General features: G+C 27.6%; 1 protein-coding gene across 2 annotated transcripts; it reads right to left on the bottom strand.

The window, feature by feature from the left end:
* Positions 1–3209: 3209 nt before the first annotated feature.
* Positions 3210–21648, bottom strand: LOC129958079 (BRISC and BRCA1-A complex member 2-like). Of its 2 annotated transcripts, XM_056070260.1 has the most exons (3): positions 21480–21647; positions 6111–7263; positions 3210–3469 (listed from the first exon to the last, which is right to left on the bottom strand). In XM_056070260.1, coding segments are annotated over exons 1-3 (1251 nt in total). In that variant the 5' UTR covers positions 21576–21647; the 3' UTR covers positions 3210–3467. The 2 variants fall into 2 exon arrangements, with proteins under 2 accessions (XP_055926235.1, XP_055926234.1); XM_056070259.1 differs by lacking the exon at positions 3210–3469 and having other exon boundaries at positions 5629–7263; positions 21480–21648.
* Between the last annotated feature and the right edge of the window lie 147 nt (positions 21649–21795).

The raw sequence follows: 21795 nt of genomic DNA, 5'->3' as shown, positions 1-21795 counted from the left end.
TACAATAGAATAATGCAGTTTTTATGTAACATTTATATTAGGCATTGTTTTTTTTTTAAATTTAATTTATTTATTTTTGTAAATGAACAATATTTCAGGGCCAGATGGAGATTATTTTTTTAGTTTTTATTTCAGTAAAAGTATCTATTGCTTCATTAAAATTAATTTATACATTCATTATTTTTCATTTCCTGGTGAATTGGTTTAAAGTTTTACATTTAGAAATTTGGGGTGGCTTTATTTTTTTTTTAAAGTAATATTGCTGATGTCATTGTATATTGCAGATTTTAAAATTTAATGTGGCTTATGTTGAAATTCTGATAAATTTAAAATGATTTATTTTGCATTTATATATTTTAAGATGAAGCCACTGTGAAATTATAGTGTGAAGCATCACTGTTTATTTCAATTTTGGTAATGTTAAAAAATTTTACTTGTTTAAAAATATTTCTTTAAATTATTGATAAATCAAAATATAGCTAAGTTTGTCCATCAGTTTTATGACTGCAAAAAGGAATTGTAAAAAAAGATTTAAAAAACAAACAAACATGTTATTTAGTCACATCTCGCAAAGACTATTCACTTTCAGCAAAAAGGAGTAGCATCTCTTTTGTCTCACAGACAGTCACAAAAATCTAAGAAGTCATTGGGTTATTATCGAACATCTTAAAGGAGGTTGCGTGTTTGTAGCAACCTCCTTTTTTTTTTCCCCTATTAATTTCTAAAGGCTAAGGAAATTCTAGAAAATCGCTGTTAGAGCATGTTCTTCCATGTTTAGTGCGTGCTCTCCCTCTTTCACACATCCTCGCTTTCCATATTGTTTTTACCTGGTTTTTTTCCCCCTATTTAATTTCTAAAGTCTAAGGAAATTCTAGAAAATCGCTGTTATAGCATGTTCTTCCCTGTTTAGCGCATGCCCTCCCTCTTCCACACATCCTCGCTTCCCATATTACCTTATGTGTAAGGGGCCTCACTTGCCAGTCCACTACTGCTTATAAAATCATTCCAAAAATTGTTAACGAAATTTTATAAAACGCACAGATAATTTGATACATTATATATTTAATCACCTAAAAAAAGGAGTCAAATAAAAAATTAGAATAAATTTCACGAGATAATTTTCATTTATTAAATAAAAAATGTAAAACAAATACGCATTTATTTGATCTCACACACAAGATAAAATGCATACGACATACTTGATCCACTGAAAAAAAACCCACTAAATGAATAATAATGAAAAGATAATTAAAGGAAATAGAAACATTAGGACTCTAAATATTAATAGTTTGAAATTAACTTTTTTTATGTATTACAAATATTTGTTCCGTTTTCTTTGAAATTATGAAAAATAATTTATTTCTACTTTGTCACGAGCTTCATAAGAAGCGTGTTTTATTTCTATATGCATCGCTAGAAACCAAGAATTCATCGATTTACTATCGTCTATTTTCTAAAAAGATCTGACGATATTCGTTATCACTTACTCCCTTTTGAAAAGAAGAAGGATTTTTAATCATCAGATCTTTGTTTTAGAAATCTGTTAAGACCTAGAAAAAAAAATGACTATATTCAGCACATTCTCGTTTACTTTTAAAAATTGAATTTGGAAAATAAGAGAAAAAAAGTACTTAAATGCAACTAACTGATTCCTTAATTTTGCATCTCCTGATAATGGCACCCTGGGAACAAGCACCACCTGTCTCATCCCACAAAAGCCATTGATATCGTTTAATTTAATGGAAAAAATTTATAAATATCTATAATATTGACAGAATTCATATGCATTAATTTTATCTACAGAAACTCTAAATATTGATAACTTGGAATGGACTTAATTTACACTTTACAAAACAAACAGAAGTATTTTCTACTGCATTTTAAAATACGACAGCAGAGCAAAATATGGCAGCAATCTTCTGATCTGGCTCTAGATTAGAAGGGTGCATGTTCAAATTATGAAAGGGACACCACTGTGAAGAACAGGTTCCATAATATTCTTGCACTTTCTATAAATATATATCTTCTCCAATGGCGACTAAAATGTAGAATTCTGCATAATAAAAATGACTCAATAAATTAAATTTACATTCCTAGAGATGGCAATTTTTATTGCCTTCTCTCTCTCTCTCTCTCTCTTTTTTTTTTGGAGTTTAGTTACTCATTATAAAACTATTCCTAATTTCATTTGTCATGAACTTCAATGCGAAAACCTTAGATAGCCAGTGGAGGTAATTGATATATTCTCTTTCTTTTTCTAAAAAAGATCTGAGGATTTTCAAAGATATTCTCTTCCTCAGTAAAACACAAACCTTTGAAAAGTGCCTGAATGAGTTTTCACTTAAAAAATTTGATTTGAATGGAAAATAAATATCTAGTAAAAAAATTATTTTGCTTTGGATTATTTAACTTGATTTGTTATCCAAGTTGTAAAAAAAGACAGCGTATTCTGCCATATTTGATTGAAGCATTTTAATTTTTAACAATTAGGGAAATAACAGTTAACAATTTTTTCTCACATGCAACTAGACGATTCCTGAGTTTTACACTTCCTGACGATAGATCCCAGGCACTTAGCCAGCTTGAGCCATTCAAGTTAAGCTAATACATTTTTGATTTAATGTAAAATAAATGAAGATAAAACCAACATATTGGAAATAGTTGCAATAGAATAGATTTATTCATTGCATTAATCCTCATGAAAAATAAATCTTAATATTTGCAATTTAGTTTTATTACCCACTATATACCACAATATATATTATATCAGCACTTTATTAGAGTGTAAAAGCTTCGTCAATAGAAAATTCTATGTTTAAAATGTATTATTCATTTAGTTCAAAAATCAATGCATCTTAAATAGAGTATTTGATTTTAAACATTCCATTTAATTGTTTGATGGATGAAAAATACTTTTATAAAGAATGATACTTTTACAATACACATATTTTTAATTCTTATTTATATGGTATAAAATGTTAAAAGTTTGAAAAACCCTTGAATTGAGGTTGCAAAGAGATGGCTGAAATTAAATAACACAAAAGTGACTTCCCTCGGCAAAGATAATTCATGACTGAAAAACTGTATTCCTTTAACATCCAAATAATCTGTATATAGTAAATTAAAAAAACAGTAAAAAAAATGTTTTTATTATATAAACAGATAAAATTTTATTAGTGATATAAAAAATTACATGAATAATGGTTTGAAACATGGAATATAACATGCATAATGATGCAACTGCATGACCATAAGTGAATAATATATTGAGATAAAATAAGATTGAACTTGTTCTTTTGAAGTAAAAAATTAAAAGGAATAATGACTTGAGACATGGAACAAAATATGTAGGATGATTAAACAATACAGTAACAACCAAAATTGTTGAGATTAAAAAAAAAAAAAAAATGCCAATTTTGTGCACTATGTTGAATGCCCAGCATTCCATAAGAGGTAATCTTCAGTTTTTCTAAAAAAAAAAAAAAAAAAGTCATAAATTTAATTATTATTGGTAACCACATGTAATTAAATTAAACATACCATTTAATAAAATTCCAAAACGTATTTCAAAGAAAGAAAATGTTACATATTTAAAAAAATTATATAACTGTAGAGCCCCTTAAATTTTGCAAGACAAAATCTCTCCTCATTATTATTTTTATGTGTTTGTGAAATTATTTTTCTAGCTAACACACTAGCAGGATTTTACACTCCTGAGTCAATTATGAATTGCTGGTTTAATCCTTTCTTTCAAAATAAATTCATTTGTTTCTCTAAATCAGAGTTGTAAATAATATTTTCCTAAATTCTGGGAAATCCTAAGCCTATCAGACACTTTTAAAATTGATCAAAATTTTAAAAGTCTGTCTTTGTCTGCCTTCATGCAAGTAAAACAGAATTTTTTTGCTAGATGATTAATAAAAAAGTTTTCAATGAAAAAAGAACTTTTAAGTCTTATCCTTACAACTGTATTATCTCGCATATAAAGACTTATGGATAAAACTTTTTAATCACATTAAGTAATTCCAAAATTAAATTAGTTCCAAAATCAATAAATAAAAAATAAATTCATTATATGGGTCAATTTTATAATAATTTTTATTGTGCTAATTTTTTTACTATGATTTTATACTTTAGATCATTTTAGAATATAAAAAGATTTTGAAACTGTGAATTTTAAGTATCTCAAATATATTTTGGTAAATATTACATTTACTATATTTATCTTTAGCAGGTTCCACGTCATTTATACATGAAATATTTATTCCATGAAATAATTATATTTATACATGAAATAAATATTATATTGAAAATAAATTTAAAAATTAAGAGAAATTTTACCTTTTTATGTTACCTACACATGAAATATTTATATTTTAAATAAATTATAAAATTAAGAGAAATTTTACCATTACTAGCACATATTGATTGTAGCAAGATAATACCAACATATAAATCAAAATGTGTGAATAACTAAAATGGACTGCTGCCTTTGGATTTCAGCTCATAATGGGGCTATTATAGATTTTTCTTTATAAAATTATATTCATGTAGGAAGATATTATTTGAGATATAAAAGAAGCGTGCTGACTAAAAAATTTATATACTTGCTATTATCAAGCATGCTATTCTTTGTTTGTTCATTTTTACTATGTTTTAAAAATCTTGTAGAACAATATCAATATCTAGAAACAATATTTTGTTGCACAGTATTAAAATAAAAATTTATTCAATTACTTGGAGCTGATAGCTTCATTCACATTTCAGCCATGCATTTTTCATACCTTTTACTTTTTATATAAAATGATGATCTAATTAAACTTGTTTGTTATTTTATTACTCAGTAATTTCTGAAGAAAAAAATTATAATTATGTTTCTAAAGGAAAAAAAAATAATATTTTCACAAATACATATAACACAGACTAAAAAAGTGATATCTACATTTTTGTGACAGGAAGGAAATTTATAATTAATTTTTTTAAATGTTCAACATAAATTAAAAGAAATCAGGTTTTTAAACTTTGTTGTAATTTTTTTGTTGTGCGTTTTTTAAAAGAGATACATCACAATCACTTTTTTTCCACTTATCACCACAGCAACATCAACGTAAATCTAAGCTTAAAGCATTATCTTTGCATGGAGAACATCTTTTACCTTACAGATGTTATATATATTCATACTGTTGAGGAATTTATTAAGACATACCAGGTTACTAAAAGTACTCTAACTGGAAAGCTGTTGTGTTTTACTATAAACAAAGGAAATTTGTCTTAAATGCTGGCTCTTCAATAATAGCAAATAACAGATATGTTCTAATTCAAAGAATAAAGTCTACATTTTCCTAGAGTTTAACTGAAATTTCAAGTTTTTCAAGTGATGTATCATGGATGAGAAAGTGGCAAAGCAAAATATCGGACCATTTATTTCATATTTTAAAATCCCTTTTAAAAGGATAAACAATTTAATTACCCAAGAAAAATTTACCAATATTACACCACTGGCTTCTCTCAGTCAGTAGCTTTTATAAATGGAAATAAAATATACAGCATACTTAATTTCTTAGATTATATTCTCTTTAAATTCAACATACATTTATATAGGGTACTGAGAAGCAGAATGGACCAACTTATAATTTTCACTTTACCGAGCTTAGCATTATATGGCAAAGGGAATTATACTTTCATTCAAAACCAAGAAAGTTTAAAAGGGTTTTAGCAATCATGCATTTGATAACAATACTTTTCAAATCACACATTTTAATTCTTTTTCTTCAGATCATTTTAATAATAAAAAAATAAAAAAAACAGCAGTTAGTTTACCACAGTAATCAACACCTCCTATATACAGGGAGGGATGTCCTAAAGCAATATATTGCAGAAACTCTTTCAGCTTTCAAAACCAAATGCAAATAAGGGAGGGGGGAGGATTCTAGGTCTTGGTTACCATTTCTCTTTGCTATATCATTGGTTTCTTCCAATCATTATCACCTACTTATGACTGGATACAGAAATGAACTGCATACTTAATTTCTTAGCTTATAGTTTATTTCAGGCATTACCCTGCATCAGGAACCTATATACAAGCATAAATAATTAATTACCATACTTACAAGCAAAAGCTGCACTGTCTTGTCGAAAAAGAGGAACATATTCAGTAATAAACTTAATGGTTTCTTCTAAGACTTTCTGCAATGGCCAGGTGGGACAGTAAGGATAATTATCAACAGATGCTGTAAACGGATCCTTTTTGCAATAGTGATAAACTGAACGGAACAGAAGTGCTGGTGTTCCTATAGGAAAATCATCAGGCAAAGTGATTTCAAGGATGAAATAAAAATCACCTTCTTCTAATAATAATGTCATGGTAGTATACAATGTACTATCATATTTAATAATACATTTATCAAAGTGAGTAAGAAATTTTACAAAGTAAATTCTTCTTCTTTCATAACGAGAAGCTGCTAATTGGATTTTTGTTTTAAGCTCGTTCTCAAGAGCAATAATATATCTAGTAAGATAATTATCAGTAACATCATCTGGCAACTGGAAATTTTCATCAATGGTCACGATAGATTGGGTTTTTTTTGACAAATACACTCTTTGATAGCTTCTATTGTTATCACGATTTGGAAAAAGCACCAATAATAGAGGGTAGTCTCTAGTATCAGATTCATCTCGATAGTAATCAGGAAATAATTGGCAATAATCAACCTGCAATTTAATGAGAAATATAACTGGACTTTTTTCTTCATCTGGAACTAAGATCTCAATATCATCTTCATTAAAATTCTGAAGCTGAAACAAACACAAATATTCAAAACTTAATTGCTCATAACCGTCTAAGATTTGAATTTGCTTCTTTTTATAAAATTGCATTATCTCTTTCAAGACTTTTAACAGTGCATCTGGTTTACGCACATCCCACGAACACAAAGATTCCACCTGATTAAGCGGTGCAAAAAATCTATCATCTGAGAATACAAAATCAGGTGGACAGTCAGGCGCTGAAGACTGAAATATTACCATACATTCAAGTTTCACACCAGCATAAGGAATCACTAGTTGGAATTTATCACAATTAGATTCTTCTTCATCATAAGATGGAAAAGATGGCTTGGGATTAAATATTTCCACTTGTCTACGACATAATCCAATGTTAGGCTCTGTTAAAAGCACTTGAGCGTGTTTTTGAATATGAGGGGCAAAAACAGTAGTCAACACTATTTGTTTCGTTTCCCCTTCAGTCATGTTACATTCATCTACCTGCAAAATTTAACAAAAAAAAAAGAAAAAGTCTTGATTAGGTATATTGTGATTTATGAAAATTTTTTAAATAAATGTTTAGTTTAAAAATAATGTTAAACTAGATATAAACTTACAAAGAAACTATTTCTTTAAAAGCTGATTGACAGCAGGAATTAATTTAAGACATAAAAACCAATGACCAAAAATAAAAAAAATTCCTATCCAAATACACAATCTATATGCCATCAAGAATCTTTATTATTTAGCATTTCTAAGCTTCTTATTTTTACATAATTAAATAACTTCCAATCCATGGGCTCTATTGAAAATATTACTATAATATCTACAAACAAGTTTTAATATTTAGTTAAAATTTTTGAGATTTTCTTCTTCAGTATCGACCCTGCCCATATGTCGACACAATAATGGTGGTACAAGATAAATTTAAGTTCCATTATACGATGCAACAATTAACAACAACAACAACAAAATATAAATAAATTATGAATTGGAATTGTTTATTATTTTATCTAACAAATTGATTTAATTCATTATTTATTGTTAAGGGGATTCGAAATTCGTAAATATATCCACAAAACTGAGGATTATTTTTGAAATACATATTAATCCATCTCACACAATCTGTTTCACAATTTAATAAATCATTAAGATGTCAAATATTTTTTTTTTAAATTCTAAGCTCAATAAAGCTTAAAATTGCCTTTCATGCAATGTTACAAAAGGCATCAACTATGATACTGCAAACCAATTCGCATAAGAAATTTCGGGTCGCATTAGTACTAAATGAAAAGAATGGGGCTTGATTTATTAGATTAGTCAAATTTCAAAGTAATCTTACACGTATGAATATCATAATAAAATCGGAGAATGCAATCTTTTTTCTTTCTTTCATTTTTCCTTCAATAATTCTTTATGACAAAAACCGTAAAACTGCAACTATTATACAATTATTTCTGCAAGCATTTTCCTATATTCTATATTATTTTGAATAAACTTTCAATAAAGGAGTCTTAAAAATAGATTATTAAAACAAATATTCATTAAATATTTACATATAACATACAAGAAAAAACAAAGCATGCAATAGAGGCAACCAACCCTTCCTCATATTTTGGGGAGTATTAACTTGCAACAGCTCTGAGGAGGGGGGGGGGGGAGGGGAGTACTTAACGATACGAACATGTGCCTAAAATTGAAGATAGGGGAGTTCAAATTCAAGATCTAATCATTTTTGATTAAAATACATTGGTTTTTAATCTAAATATACACTTGTACATCACATGGGGAATTTAATATTTAAATAGTTCAATTTTCACAACCTTACTAAGCATTATATAAAAGAATAAGTTCGTCGATAAATTTACAAAATATTTTCTCCGACCTTCTTAAAAAACAATACCATCATATATTTTCCACATTCTGTATTATTCTTGTTCGAACAGCAGTAAATTTTTGTTCGTGCACACGAACTTATTCGTCTCAGACTCAAAATATTGTCTGAATTTCTGCTCGTTGTTGCAATTATTATTTAAAAATTCTCTTAGGCAGGTGACAAGCTAATGCTATTCCGAATATTTATCAAGCGAACTAGAATGAAATAAAATTTTTTTTATGCAATTATATGTCAATACAAATAAATCTGAAGAGTCTAAAAGAATAGATTCAAATATTGACAATCTTTTGGTGGCCAGAAGAAGAAATAGAGAACATTTTTTTATACATATCATAGCAATTTTTTTTAACATTGAGAGAAAAATTAGGGCCAGTATCTGAATAAAGAAGGAAATTAAGAGAGTGAAGAATTCTACAGAGCTAATTAATAATTAATTGAATTTAATATGAAATTAATAATAAGTTATTTTGAAGCAAATTAGAGAAAATATGCTTGCCTCAATATCGGATTTGCCTTGCCAAAGGTTACATAAGGTTAAGCTTATTCGATCACGACAGCTCTAAGTAGGTTAAATTTTCATTTTTTAAAAGAAATTAAGAATATGAAGAAATGAACTATAAATATTACAGTTGGCTCAGCTCATTATTAGCAAAAAGTTATTCTAGGCTTATTGTTACTACTAAGGTAATTAGCACCCAGGCCATATGATTTTTACCCCCCCCCCCCGCTATCATCAGAAGTTTAGAAACAATAAATGCCTCCTAGATATAATTTTTGGTATTGGTGCTAGTATAATTTCCCGTTATTTCATAATATTTCATATTAAAAAGAAATATTATAATGAATATTTAATATTTATTACAATAATTCACATCATATTAATAAACGCACTAATATTTTATCCAAAATGAGCCTCTAAGACTGGCACCCGGAGCTTTCACACGCTCTTTGATCCCGGATTGATACTCCATTGATGATAATAAGCATAAAGAGAAAACCTAAAGCATTTTAAAGCTGCGTTGTACGTCAAACAATCTCACATTGTTCCTATTTGTTGTACAATGGATAATCACTTCAGATTTCGTCCTTGTCATCTAATTAAGCTTAAAAGTTATGAGAACCATCACAAAATAAAAGTGCCGTCGTCCTGGCCAAGGGGTAACACGCCTTCCCCGTAATCTGGGCCTCCCGGGTTCGAGTCCTGTATCGGCCATGGTTGTTCTCTACCCTGTGTTTTATCTGTGAGGTGTGTGAAAGAGCCCCCCCCCCCGTAAAAAAGGGTTGTGCAAGCGAATGTGTGTGTCATTTTCATATGAGCTAGAAGTCAGACTTCAGCCCTCGGGTTCTCAGGGGCTTAGCCCTCAGAAGCCACTGCACACTCGACTTAAATCGCTGACAGTTCGTCAACGGGCTTCTAAAGTGCCATAAGTAACAACAATAAAACAAAATAAAAGTCCTCGTATAGCTTCAAAATTGAAAGTTAATCCAACAACCAATCAATAGTATATGCTATTTTTAAAAATAAGCTAATGGCGTTAATAACTGACAAAAATCATGATACGTTTCTTAAACTCCTTTTTCATTGAGCTACATTTTAAAGTTGTATTTTATTAAAAATTAACACTTGTATTATTTTTGTCACATTAAAAATGTAATATATCGAATAAAAATTTCTCAAAAAAGTTAAAGAAATATGGACTTTTAAACGTATATTTTCATTTTAAAAACGAAGTTACTCTCATCAATTCATTTATGCAAAGATAAAAGGCTTACCAGATTATTAAATCATCTTTTAAGTTTTGATTTGACATACATATAATATACAGGAATCAATAAACTTAAACTGTTTTGCAGGGCCCGGATAGCTTAATTGGGGCCCGGGGCAAAAACTGCCTTGGGGGTCCCCCGCTGCTTCACTACTTCAGTAATGAAGAACTGAGCTTTATGAAGATATTTAAATTTTTTACCTCACTATAGATATATAACAAGGAAGTTCACTAGTACCTAAAAAAGCTATAACGTCACCCCCTCCCTCTCCAATGGTCAGAAATATCGTTCCGTCCATTTTATTGATTTTTTGACAATTCTATGTCCCTAAAAAAAAAAAAAACAATACTTTTGTAATAAAAAACTTTCACTTTCGTAGTATCTCTGCTTAAAATATTATTAACCTTCAAAAAAGATGGGGAGAATATCAAATGCGCCATTTTTCAAAGGTGTGTCCCTTGAGAATGACACAGTCCTGAAGAAAATTTACTTTTGAGCAAAGTGCGCACTTCATTTAGCTCAAAAGCAGGTTTGTTTTCATTTCTTCCTTCTATATTATAAGCATTTTTTTTTTTTTTTTATGAAATATCAAAATATTTTTGCGGCTAATGGTAATTCTTTATCCTCTGTGATTTCACTCGCACTCCATTAGCACAAAATACTGCAACTTCATCTACGATGTAGTTTGATTTTTCGATTGCGTATTATGTGGTGAAGATATTGCAACAATACTGTTGGCCATATGTGCCTCAAGGGTCTCGCTTAGTCTCAAAATTCTAGAAAACAAATGGTAATTCACTTTATATATACATTGACCTTCGATTGCTTCAATGGTAGGTGATGTACCTATTCTCAAAGTCGTTTATAAGCAAACAATAACACTCTTATAGATACTTTCACTAAAGAGACATTTCATTTGTTGCTGCACATCTAGTTTCTAATTTATTATTTCTAAGATCAACCCACTCAGAAAAGTCACCATTAACATAACTGTTTCCTCGAAAGAATTAAATCTCAACGATATACTTAAAAATGTTCTATATATTTTTAAATCATTTTTTTTTTCACTTTACATTAATTTTCATCATTAAGTTTCAACGGTGGAATCGCCACAAAATTCTTCTGACATGAATGAGATCGCGAGTGCACGTTCGACTTCGGAGGTATGGTAGACCACGTGACTATTGATCTATCACCAAATAAATCCCAATGTAAACGGCGTTTGAAACAAATATATCGCTGTGATTTTTCATCAGCCCGCTGTTTCAGTTCATTACAGAAAGTATGGAATTGAGAAACATCTGAAAGCCATGCTTAATAAACAAAGTAGTGAAGGTAAGTTCTTGAAATAAAGTGGAAAAGATTAATTATTGTGTCATATTAAATAAATGAAGAATCATACAAAATGTCTTAAATCATTTAAAAGTTGAAATGTATTCACGTGATTTTAAGAAATACCATGGAACGCAATACATTCGAAACTACCGGGTATGGGATTTATCCGAATAAAAAAAAAAAAAAAAAAAAAAATAGGTCCAAAAATTCGTGCAGACGAAAATTTTTAATCTAAAAATATCAGTAAATATTTATCTGTAATATTGAAAAGTTTTAATAAATAAGTAAATTTAATGATTGATAATTGCAATCATAATGTAATAATTTTTAAAAATTGTAATATTGATAAATAAGGAGATAACAGTGATAAATAAATAATGTACAGTATTCTGAAAACAACAATTTTGTAATGAAACTTCAAAACAAATAGTACAATTCACATTTAACAAACATTTTTAAAAATGAAATTTTTTAAATTGCCTTTTGTTTCAATATATAGTCATTTAAAATAAAACCAACACCGAAATTTGAGTTAATCAAAATAAATTCGAATTATCGAAAAAGTTTACATTATGCTAGTAGGAAATTCAAGGGACAAGATAAAAAAAAACTTGAAATTCTGATGAATTTGAAGTAAACGTTCAAAAGATCCAAGTTCTATTACACTGTGAAATTCTTGAGTGTAATGAATTTTCCAATAAGCCTATTCATTATCCTTTAATTATATTATTATGTAGAAATACATGATTTTGAATACATATGTTTTCTATCATATAAACAAACAACTATTTCATTCAGCTTAGTTATATTAATGTTTCATTTTGAAATAACATAACAGATATATTGGGTAGGACCTCATAAGTTTGAACCATAATTATTGAAATAATGAAAAATCCAAGTTTACAATTCAAAAAATAGTATATAATTAAATACTCTTATTAAAAAAAAATTTAAATTTTTATTTTGATTACAACAGTTGAAAATATTTATATTCTGAAATAGTGATGAGTAAGGTGGACTTTCTTTATCATACTAATACTTATACTGATCTGCTGATATATTTTAAAACTGAAATTTAAATAATTGAGTTAAAAAGAAGTGCTTTTTTTTCTATTTTAGATTAGCAGATTTATAAATTAAATTGCATTTGTTAATACATCCTGCTATGCTAGAGATATGCTAGCAGTTTTATCATGCATTTTTAAGGCACAAATAAACAGGCAAATTGTACATAAAATCAAATAATAAATCTTTAACTATCATTAATGAGGTATAGATCTATTTTATAAAAGAATAAAAGATAACTTAATCTCTATATTTAAAATAAAATGTTACATTTACGTATAATATTATTAAAAAGATTCAGTTAAATTCAAAAGGCCTTTTCACTTTTAAAAATACATCTAATATTAATATTTAAAATATAGTATTATATTTATGTATAATATAGTTCAAAAATTGTATTTATTTAATTTAAAATGCTTTACGAATATCAGTATTGGAAAAAATAGGTTATTCATTCCTTAAAACTTAAGATTTAACACAACCGTGTCTGTTACATCTACAAATGTAGAACTGTGCTGAAAGTAATGCAAAACTTAGCATAACTTTTCTAATAACTAACATTTACAAGTGAAACTCCATATATTTGCAGAACAACTCTCTTTCAAGACAAAGGAAAAATACTACTTTTCAATAATCTCCATCATAAGCAATGCTTTTTTAAATTCAGATGTAATTCCTGAACGTCTTTGAAAAAATTTCAGATGCACACTGGTGTACCCACTTCTTTGCAGCAACTACTATATCGTCAGGGACATCAAGTTTTCACCCCTGAAGACTATATTTCTGCTTTTTATGGTGTCCTCTCCTTAAAAATTTAGTAATCTTCTGTTGATGTTAAATAGCCTTGTTGATATTTGGTATATCTTGCTGTATGAAAAATTCAATGATTGCCCATCGTTTCTGTTATAAATGCACCAATAAAAAAGACAGGTTAACATAGAAGAAGAGTCTGTAAATATGTAAACTCTGAATGGTCTATTTCATTTAATAAAAACGTTATGCTAACTTTTACAATACTTTATCACAACTACCATATGAATAATTAATCACTAATAAAATGGTTCAAATTTATATTTAGAAGAAAATCAAAATTTAAAAATAACATTTTTAATAATTTTAAAAAGTTCAATATTGAAGTAATTTTTATTAAAATACAAATGATAAAAAATAAACAGAAGAATTCACATCTAGCATGTGTCTTTTTTAAATGAGAAAAGTTTTATTTTCATAAATCCTATAGTGTAGCTGTAATATTATTGAGTGATTTAAGGGCCTTAAATAATTATTTACTTCTGATCTGTAAGAAGGCAAGTTACAGATATATTTATTTCTTTAAGCCCAACTAGGATTCCAGTTCCTCAGAATCAGGAACGATTTTTCATTTACGAAAACAGAATGGAATCCTCCATTTTAAAAAATTACAGGAAGGGGATGCTTACTGCATGGTCAATTTTCAATAATGTTAGTTATTTGTAGTTTAAAGAAAGATTTTGAAAACTAATCTTGCACCATAAATTCTATGAATTTGCCATTTATTACATATGAAACTTTTCAATAATGAATTATTTAAAAATCTGAACACTGAAATTTAGAGTTTTCAACAATTTCATGTATAATGGAACTTTGCAAATTTAAAGCTGACAGAACAAAACAAAAATTTGAACTAAGACAAACTTATATAATACAAATGATATAATATTACCACTGATAAATTTTCTTCCAGATCTTTCTAAACACTCTGTGTATAAAGCATAAGAATTTATCTAAGCCTGAATACTTTTTAATATATAGCAGAAAACATAAATATTTGTAGAAAATATAAATCAGTTTATATATATTTTACATATCATCAAGAAACTGGTTTATAATATGATGAAGAAAATTTATCAGTATATTTCTTAATCTTTATTAGAAAATAAATTTAATTTTTTACACATCATGGCTTTCTTAACAAAGGGAAAAATGTATAAAAAAATATTCAAACTTATGTATTTTTGCCTAATCAATATTACTTCTATTTTCTACAAATGCATTTTATTCCTTATAAGATTTTTTAATTGATAAACAGTAATGAAAAAATTCACTATAAAGTAAAGTGTATATTATTATTTATAACAAAGTTTACATGACCTACATAAAGGGAAAACACAATCTCATTAATTCTTCATTTATTTATAGATTCAGAAATAAAATTCTAATGATTTTAAGCTATCCAAGGATTTAATATTAATAAAATAGATCAAAAGTTTTGCACATTTGTCTCTCATTTAAAGGAAAATTTTCTTAATTTTGAAGGAAGAAAGAGAAATTGATAGATACGATAGCTTGTCGATCAGTCATATATATTAGTGTGCATTGGCTGCATGCCATTTTTATTGAAATAAGTGTATTTAATTTTTTAAGGGAGATTTCATGAAGAGAAAATCATATATAGCACATTAAAAAAGACGAAATGTTTGATTAATGAGAAAATATTATTAGCAATAAAAATATCTTCACATTGCAAGTTTATTTTTAAACATTAAAATAAATACAGGCATATGTATTTGTTTTTACTTTCCAAAATTCATAAACTATGTTTCACATGAATGTGATAAAATGAAATGTGGTGTTCATGACTTATAAGCCTGTCAGCAATCCCACTAAAAAAAAAATTAAATTTTATTATTAAAAATTTTATTATTATTTGTTATTTCTATAATATGATATATTAAAATTTTCATATTTCAAAATACTGAGCAAAAGAATTAAAGATGCAAATGTGCAAATATTTCTTTTTTTTTTTTCCTCTTTGTGTATTTAGTTCTCTAAGAAGCTGATTCAGTAGAGATGCCTCTAAAGAGCATTTAAGTGTAATCACATAAACTTTGAAAAAGTATACCTTTTTAGCGGTTTAGTATAAAATTAACATATAAAAAATACTGTTGTGATTTGAGCAAAAACAATTATTACCATCTATAGTTTAATGTTCCCTTTGTTGATTTACGTTAGACATTGCTCTTGTGTAATTCCGAGTTTATCAAATTAATTAAAGAGTTAAATTTAATATTTTCCAAATAATTCCATATTTCTTAATTGTTAAGTTATATGAATCGGCATGAATTTTATATTTAAATATCATTAGTAATTTTTTTTAATAAATCAAATAAATTAAATAGGATAAGATTATCAGAAGGTGTTATTCAAGTACAACTACTCCACAACTGGTTTCTAATTTTTCAACTATTGACACAATAACTTTCTTAAAATTAAATATCTCAATTAAATGTGCAAAATACCATCCCAAGAAATTAATGCTGATACATACTGTTAAAAAATTATTCTTTAAAACCAGAACAAGTAAATATGTATACAATAATACATTATGAAAAATAAATATAGTTCATCTCACAGTTGTTGGCATTTGTTTTCAGATGAGTCCACTTCAAAACCGGTTGAAAAGAAGACGAACCAGGCTTGCTACAATCATGTGATGGCGAAAGAACTTTTCTTCTTGAAGCGTCATTGTTTGTTTACAATTTTGTGAGTGGCTTACATTTATTGTTGCTTTTCTGACTTTTTAGATTTACATCCATCTAAATATCAGTGCCATAATGCCTTTGAATTGTATCCTCTCCAAAGAAAATAAAATAGTCATAAAAGTTTTGAGATATTTTGAAAATGAATGTTCTGAAAACCAGTTAAGTATACCATTTTCTCAACCGGTCAAAAAAGCTGCGGCAACGACTGGTGTTTTGAAGCAAAATGTTAATCGTATTAAGTGGGAAGTGAAGAATACTGGTAATGTACATTCACCTTCAAAACAAAGACATATTGGAAAATTAATTTATTCTTCTACCAATTTAGATGATTTTGACTTGTGTGTTACAAGACAAATTATCAGCAAATTTTATGTTGGAAATTAAATAATTCTCCACGCACTCTTCTGCCAGCTGTTATGGAAAAGATCAATTTTCCCTGGAAAGTGTTTTCCTCCTAAGATGTGTTCTACAGAAAATTGGATTTAGCTGGAAGTGATCCGTAGATAAGAGGAAGATTGTAATGGAAAGACCCGATATCATACAGTAGAGGTACATGTATTTAAGAGACATTAAAAAATACAGGGATAACAAATATTTCTGTGACAATATTGAAAAGAAATATTAGGCGATTGACAATTTAGTTGAGCAAACTATTGACAAGATTAGTTTCGCTATATTTGATGACTCGGATGATTCTGAAGCAACTGTCTCTGCCGAATCTGATTTTGAATTTGATAGTCAGTCCACCTTGAGCGACAATAAAGTAATATTATAGACACACATTCTTTTGGCGCCTCAGTAATCTTGTTGGTAAGGAATCCGACTAATCATGAATTCCATAAATTCTTCAGAGAATTTTATGTTGAAATCATAACTCCTTCATCAATGTTAGTTTTTTTTATATTAGTATTTAGATTTACATATTTTGAATACTTTTTGCAATAAAATTGGAACATTCATCAGTTTTGTGGCTTCTTTTCTGCATGATTTGCATCCTGATTTTTCAGAATATATAACTTTCTCTATTAATAGTTCTTATGAAGATTCAATATTTCTGATGCTTCAGTATTATAGATTGTTAATGTTCAAATTAGAAATTCTTTGTTATAGATAGAATTAAGGCAAACATATCTCTAAAAAGAAATTGATTTGCTTTGAAAGCCAATACGTAGTAACATGAAACTTCACCCAACTAATATAAAACTTGTTAAATAATATTGAATTTCATTATGTAAAGAAATCAACATTCTTCTGTCTTTTGATCTGTGAATCTGAATGTGTGAAATTTATTATGTTGTCATAATATTAAATTTGCAGTTTTCTAACAATTTTAAATTAATTATCATGCCCAGGAAGTCAAAAAATTGAAGGTGTAGAGAGAGAGAGGAAAAAAAAAAAAAAAAGATTAGAATTTGGCAGAAATTGCATTTTAAATTGCTGAAGATTTGTTCTCGGTAACTGTGTGCAAAGTTTTCTTCGAACTTTTGAGTGCATTTAGCACTTTTTAAATTATTATGTTAAGATCATTAAGGACTCAGAGAGTGGATATATTTAAATAATAAAAACATTTCAGATGTAAATACAAGTTTTAATTCATACATTAAAAAACCAAAATATATTCAAACCATAGGCAATATTTTGACATAATAAATTTGATTTAAAAAACGTTCTAAGCTAAATGTCACTGTAAATTAAATGCTTGGAATAATTTAAGAAACTGAAAAATACATGAGTAATTTTTACAGTCTGAGGGAGATAGTGTTGAAAATTTTTTTTAATGACATGACAATAAAAAATAAGTAATCATTTCCCAGTCCAAGATAGGTTTCAAGAACACTGTGCGATCATCCGTCCCAATTTCAGGATTAACATTTCATATTATTCGTAACTTGCATTGAATCTGTGCAACCCAATTATTTGTATTATTATCTAACTGAAGTTTAGTAATCGAAAATTTATCCAATATTTCTTATTTTGACGCATCAATTGAAGCTTATACAAATTGAAAAATTGTATAGTTTAAAGACTATAGAAATGACATTTATGTACTAATAATTACAGAAGTAACATCTTGTTCTTTAGATTAAAATATTTCAAAATATTTGGAACACATATTTCATAAAAAAAAAAAAAGAACTTGAAGTACTTTTTAGAAGGAAGTACTTGAGTATTTTACTGACTGTTTTTTTAAAAACTGTAATCGTATTTATCCATATGTCATCAATATGCAGAATAAAATATAATGTTTGAATATCCCTTCAAATGTTGCTGACTTGAAAATAAATCTAGGGGAAGCGGTGTCACCCCTGCATTTCCCCTCACTAAGTCCCTGGGAATCTGTATAAAATCTAAAACTGTGTATGCAAATACCAGTTATCTTGATTTATAATAGTAAAGTTGAATTCTTTAATTAAATCATATGATAAATGATTGATTCAGTCATATAACTAATATTATTTTAATGACTTTATATTTTCTCCAATATTGAATCCAACAAGCTGAAAGAAAATTATCTGAAAGCTCAAGACAAATGCCGCAACTATGGAATGCCCCATTTCCTGCTAATACGATGTTTTCTACTAAGATAAAATGGAGTTCATAAAAAAGGAAAGAAAAATTCTACCATTTTTATTATGGTTGTGAATAATTAATAATAAACTATTTTTTTAAAAAATGACATTTTATGAAGTAAAATTTATGCAAAAAAAAAAAAAAAAAAAAAGGTACAGTTTAAATTAATAACAGAAAAATTGTCATAATTTAGAAATTAGCAAACATTAACTGACAGGTGTTTAACTGCTCAATTATATTTACTAATTTCTTTCAGTTTCAACTAAAGTCATAACACATAGGCTTATTTTGTTTAATTTTTGGCTTTGTAAATGAAGTACAGCTCTTCTTTCATCTAACATTATATATATATATATATATATATATATATATATATTTGAATAGCATTTTTCACAGAAATATTGATACATCTGCATACCCTTGTAAAAATAAAATATTAAAAAAATTCATTCTCTTTTATAAATATCTGCAACTATTAATAAAAAAAAAGAAAGAAAACTCCAGCAAATCTCTAAAAAAAATTGATTTAAAAATAAACAGATCAGATATATTTTAACTAAGTATATATAATAATATGATGATTAGCAGCAACAGTAAAGTAAGAAAACCTGTTTGAAAATAAATCTATTTCAAACTATGCAATGCCATGAAATATAAGGCAAAACAAGCATTTGCATGTCAAGAATTAATTTAGATTTAAAGCTTTATATTAAAAAACTTAGCTGTTAAGAATGACAACACCTCAAAAACTAAAGGAGATATATGAAATTAAGAAAAATCATATCTATAAAAAAAATGTATGTAAAAATAAAAATCAAGTAAATCAATTTATAGTTAAATACCTTACAAGTAATTAAAATAGATTTCCAGAAAGTATTTATATATTCAGCCATCTATCACGTATAGAGAAAGATAATCGCCATGGGATCTATGCTTATACATTAAGTGCACTGTGGCATTTTAATTTTAGAATCGATCAAAGAGTAGAAATGGGACTGCCAATTTGCAATATTCTCTATATTACAAACTACAGTACTTGTGCCATTAGCAACATACACCTATGTGTTTTTCACATAGGTGTATCACGATGCGTAACACATGTTAACAACACATATCGCGAGTTGTTGTAAAAGTAATCTGCTTCAATAATTTTACAAGTTGAAAACTTGGGTAGTTACCACATTTTTAACAACTGGGGAGGGTTTGCATTTGCTACCTACAGTCTTCAATTAATAACTTGCAGGAGGAAAAAAAAAAACAGGTCACAGCTCAGATTGTGGTAATATGCACACATATGCTCAATCATTTATATTGTCTTTGTCATTTGACTGTGATATAACAATTAATTTTACAGAATAATTTGCAAAACTTTATCCTGATATCCCTTTCATACATATAACACTATGATAATATGTGCTAATAATTAAAGTAAGAAGCAGTCTGTTCAAAAATAAATCCATTTCAAATTATGTAATATTATGAGATACGAAGCAGAATTGCTTGCACATCAGAAATTATGATTTTTTAAAATTCATCTTTATAGTTTAAATTGATTCAATTTTTTTTTTGATAGAATATGACATTTTAACTCATAAAAATTTCATTAATCGAATTATGAAATAAAATTTCAATCACTATTAATTACGTGCCATTAAACTATTGTTTATCTAGTAAGAATTGAAGTAACTCATAAAAGATATATATAAGTAATTTCTGATTACATTAATAAGAAATAAATACTGAGTAACATGGAAACAGGTATTATGATGGGATTATTAATTCAAAGCTACACAAAAGTTATGGAGGTCAGATATTATAACTGTTTCAAGAGTCGGAACATGAGGATAATATCTTGCCAACATCCCATTGTCCTACTTCTTTATCCATGGTATGACATCCGACCCATAAAAACAAATTTAAAGATCATCAGATCTACCTGCATGAAAAATATTTGCTATAACAATGTCTCAAACCTAATACCTTCTGAATTGAAATAATAAGCTTTGGCATCACAATAATAAGATAATAGATCAAAATTTATATTTCAATATAACTAAAAAATAAATCTTATTGAGTTCATAAATATTTTATCTCAGAAAAACTCAGTTTTAATTTACATATCAATTGGTATATTCCAAACAATGTTAAATTTTACTAAGCATGCTGTCATCTATGAGAATATTCAGAATTGATAAGAGTCAGCTACAAATATATTCACAGCTGTAAAGTATTTAGATGTGGTAACAATCCAACAAATACAGCATCAAATGTATGAAGCAAACCTTTTTAACTCAAACAATTAAACGAATTATTCATTTTTTTAAAAGTGCAAACACACATTCTTTCATTATTTAATTTTTTTGCTCAAATATAAATTTACGGCAATTTTACGTTTACAAAAATAATTTCCAAAAATCTTTAACAATTAAGAGTTAATTAACATAGTTTTGCGCAATTAGAAATATGAATGGTTTCAAGCGAATGCCTAGCACTTTCGGTTTCGCCATGTGGTACTATTACATAAGATTACCAATTATATTTATAGTTAAAATATTATATACCCATTTTAAGAGATTCATTGACATAATCCAATCCTGTTCCGTTTCACAATCCATTCTTACAGTAGATTTCTCGCTTGTTTCCTCAGTCTCTGTCATTTTCGCGCTCGTTTACAATACCACGCTAAGAAGACAGTGAATAATTGACAACTGGATCAGCTGTTTTCTTGCTACTCACTTATATACTCTGGTTCGGCTCTCCGTTCACTTTGAATCGGTTCACAATATGGTAAATTGCGGTTGACCAATGAGAGAGCCGTAATACATTGAGGTTAAGAGAAAGAGGAAGTGCTTTCTAAGGATCACTTCATCTTAAAAA

The sequence above is a fragment of the Argiope bruennichi genome, chromosome X1 (genome assembly GCF_947563725.1).
Source record: "Argiope bruennichi chromosome X1, qqArgBrue1.1, whole genome shotgun sequence".
Classification (NCBI taxonomy): domain Eukaryota; kingdom Metazoa; phylum Arthropoda; class Arachnida; order Araneae; family Araneidae; genus Argiope; species Argiope bruennichi.
The sequence above is the reverse complement of the archived record's forward strand: the minus strand, read 5'-3'. Positions and strand labels throughout refer to the sequence as shown.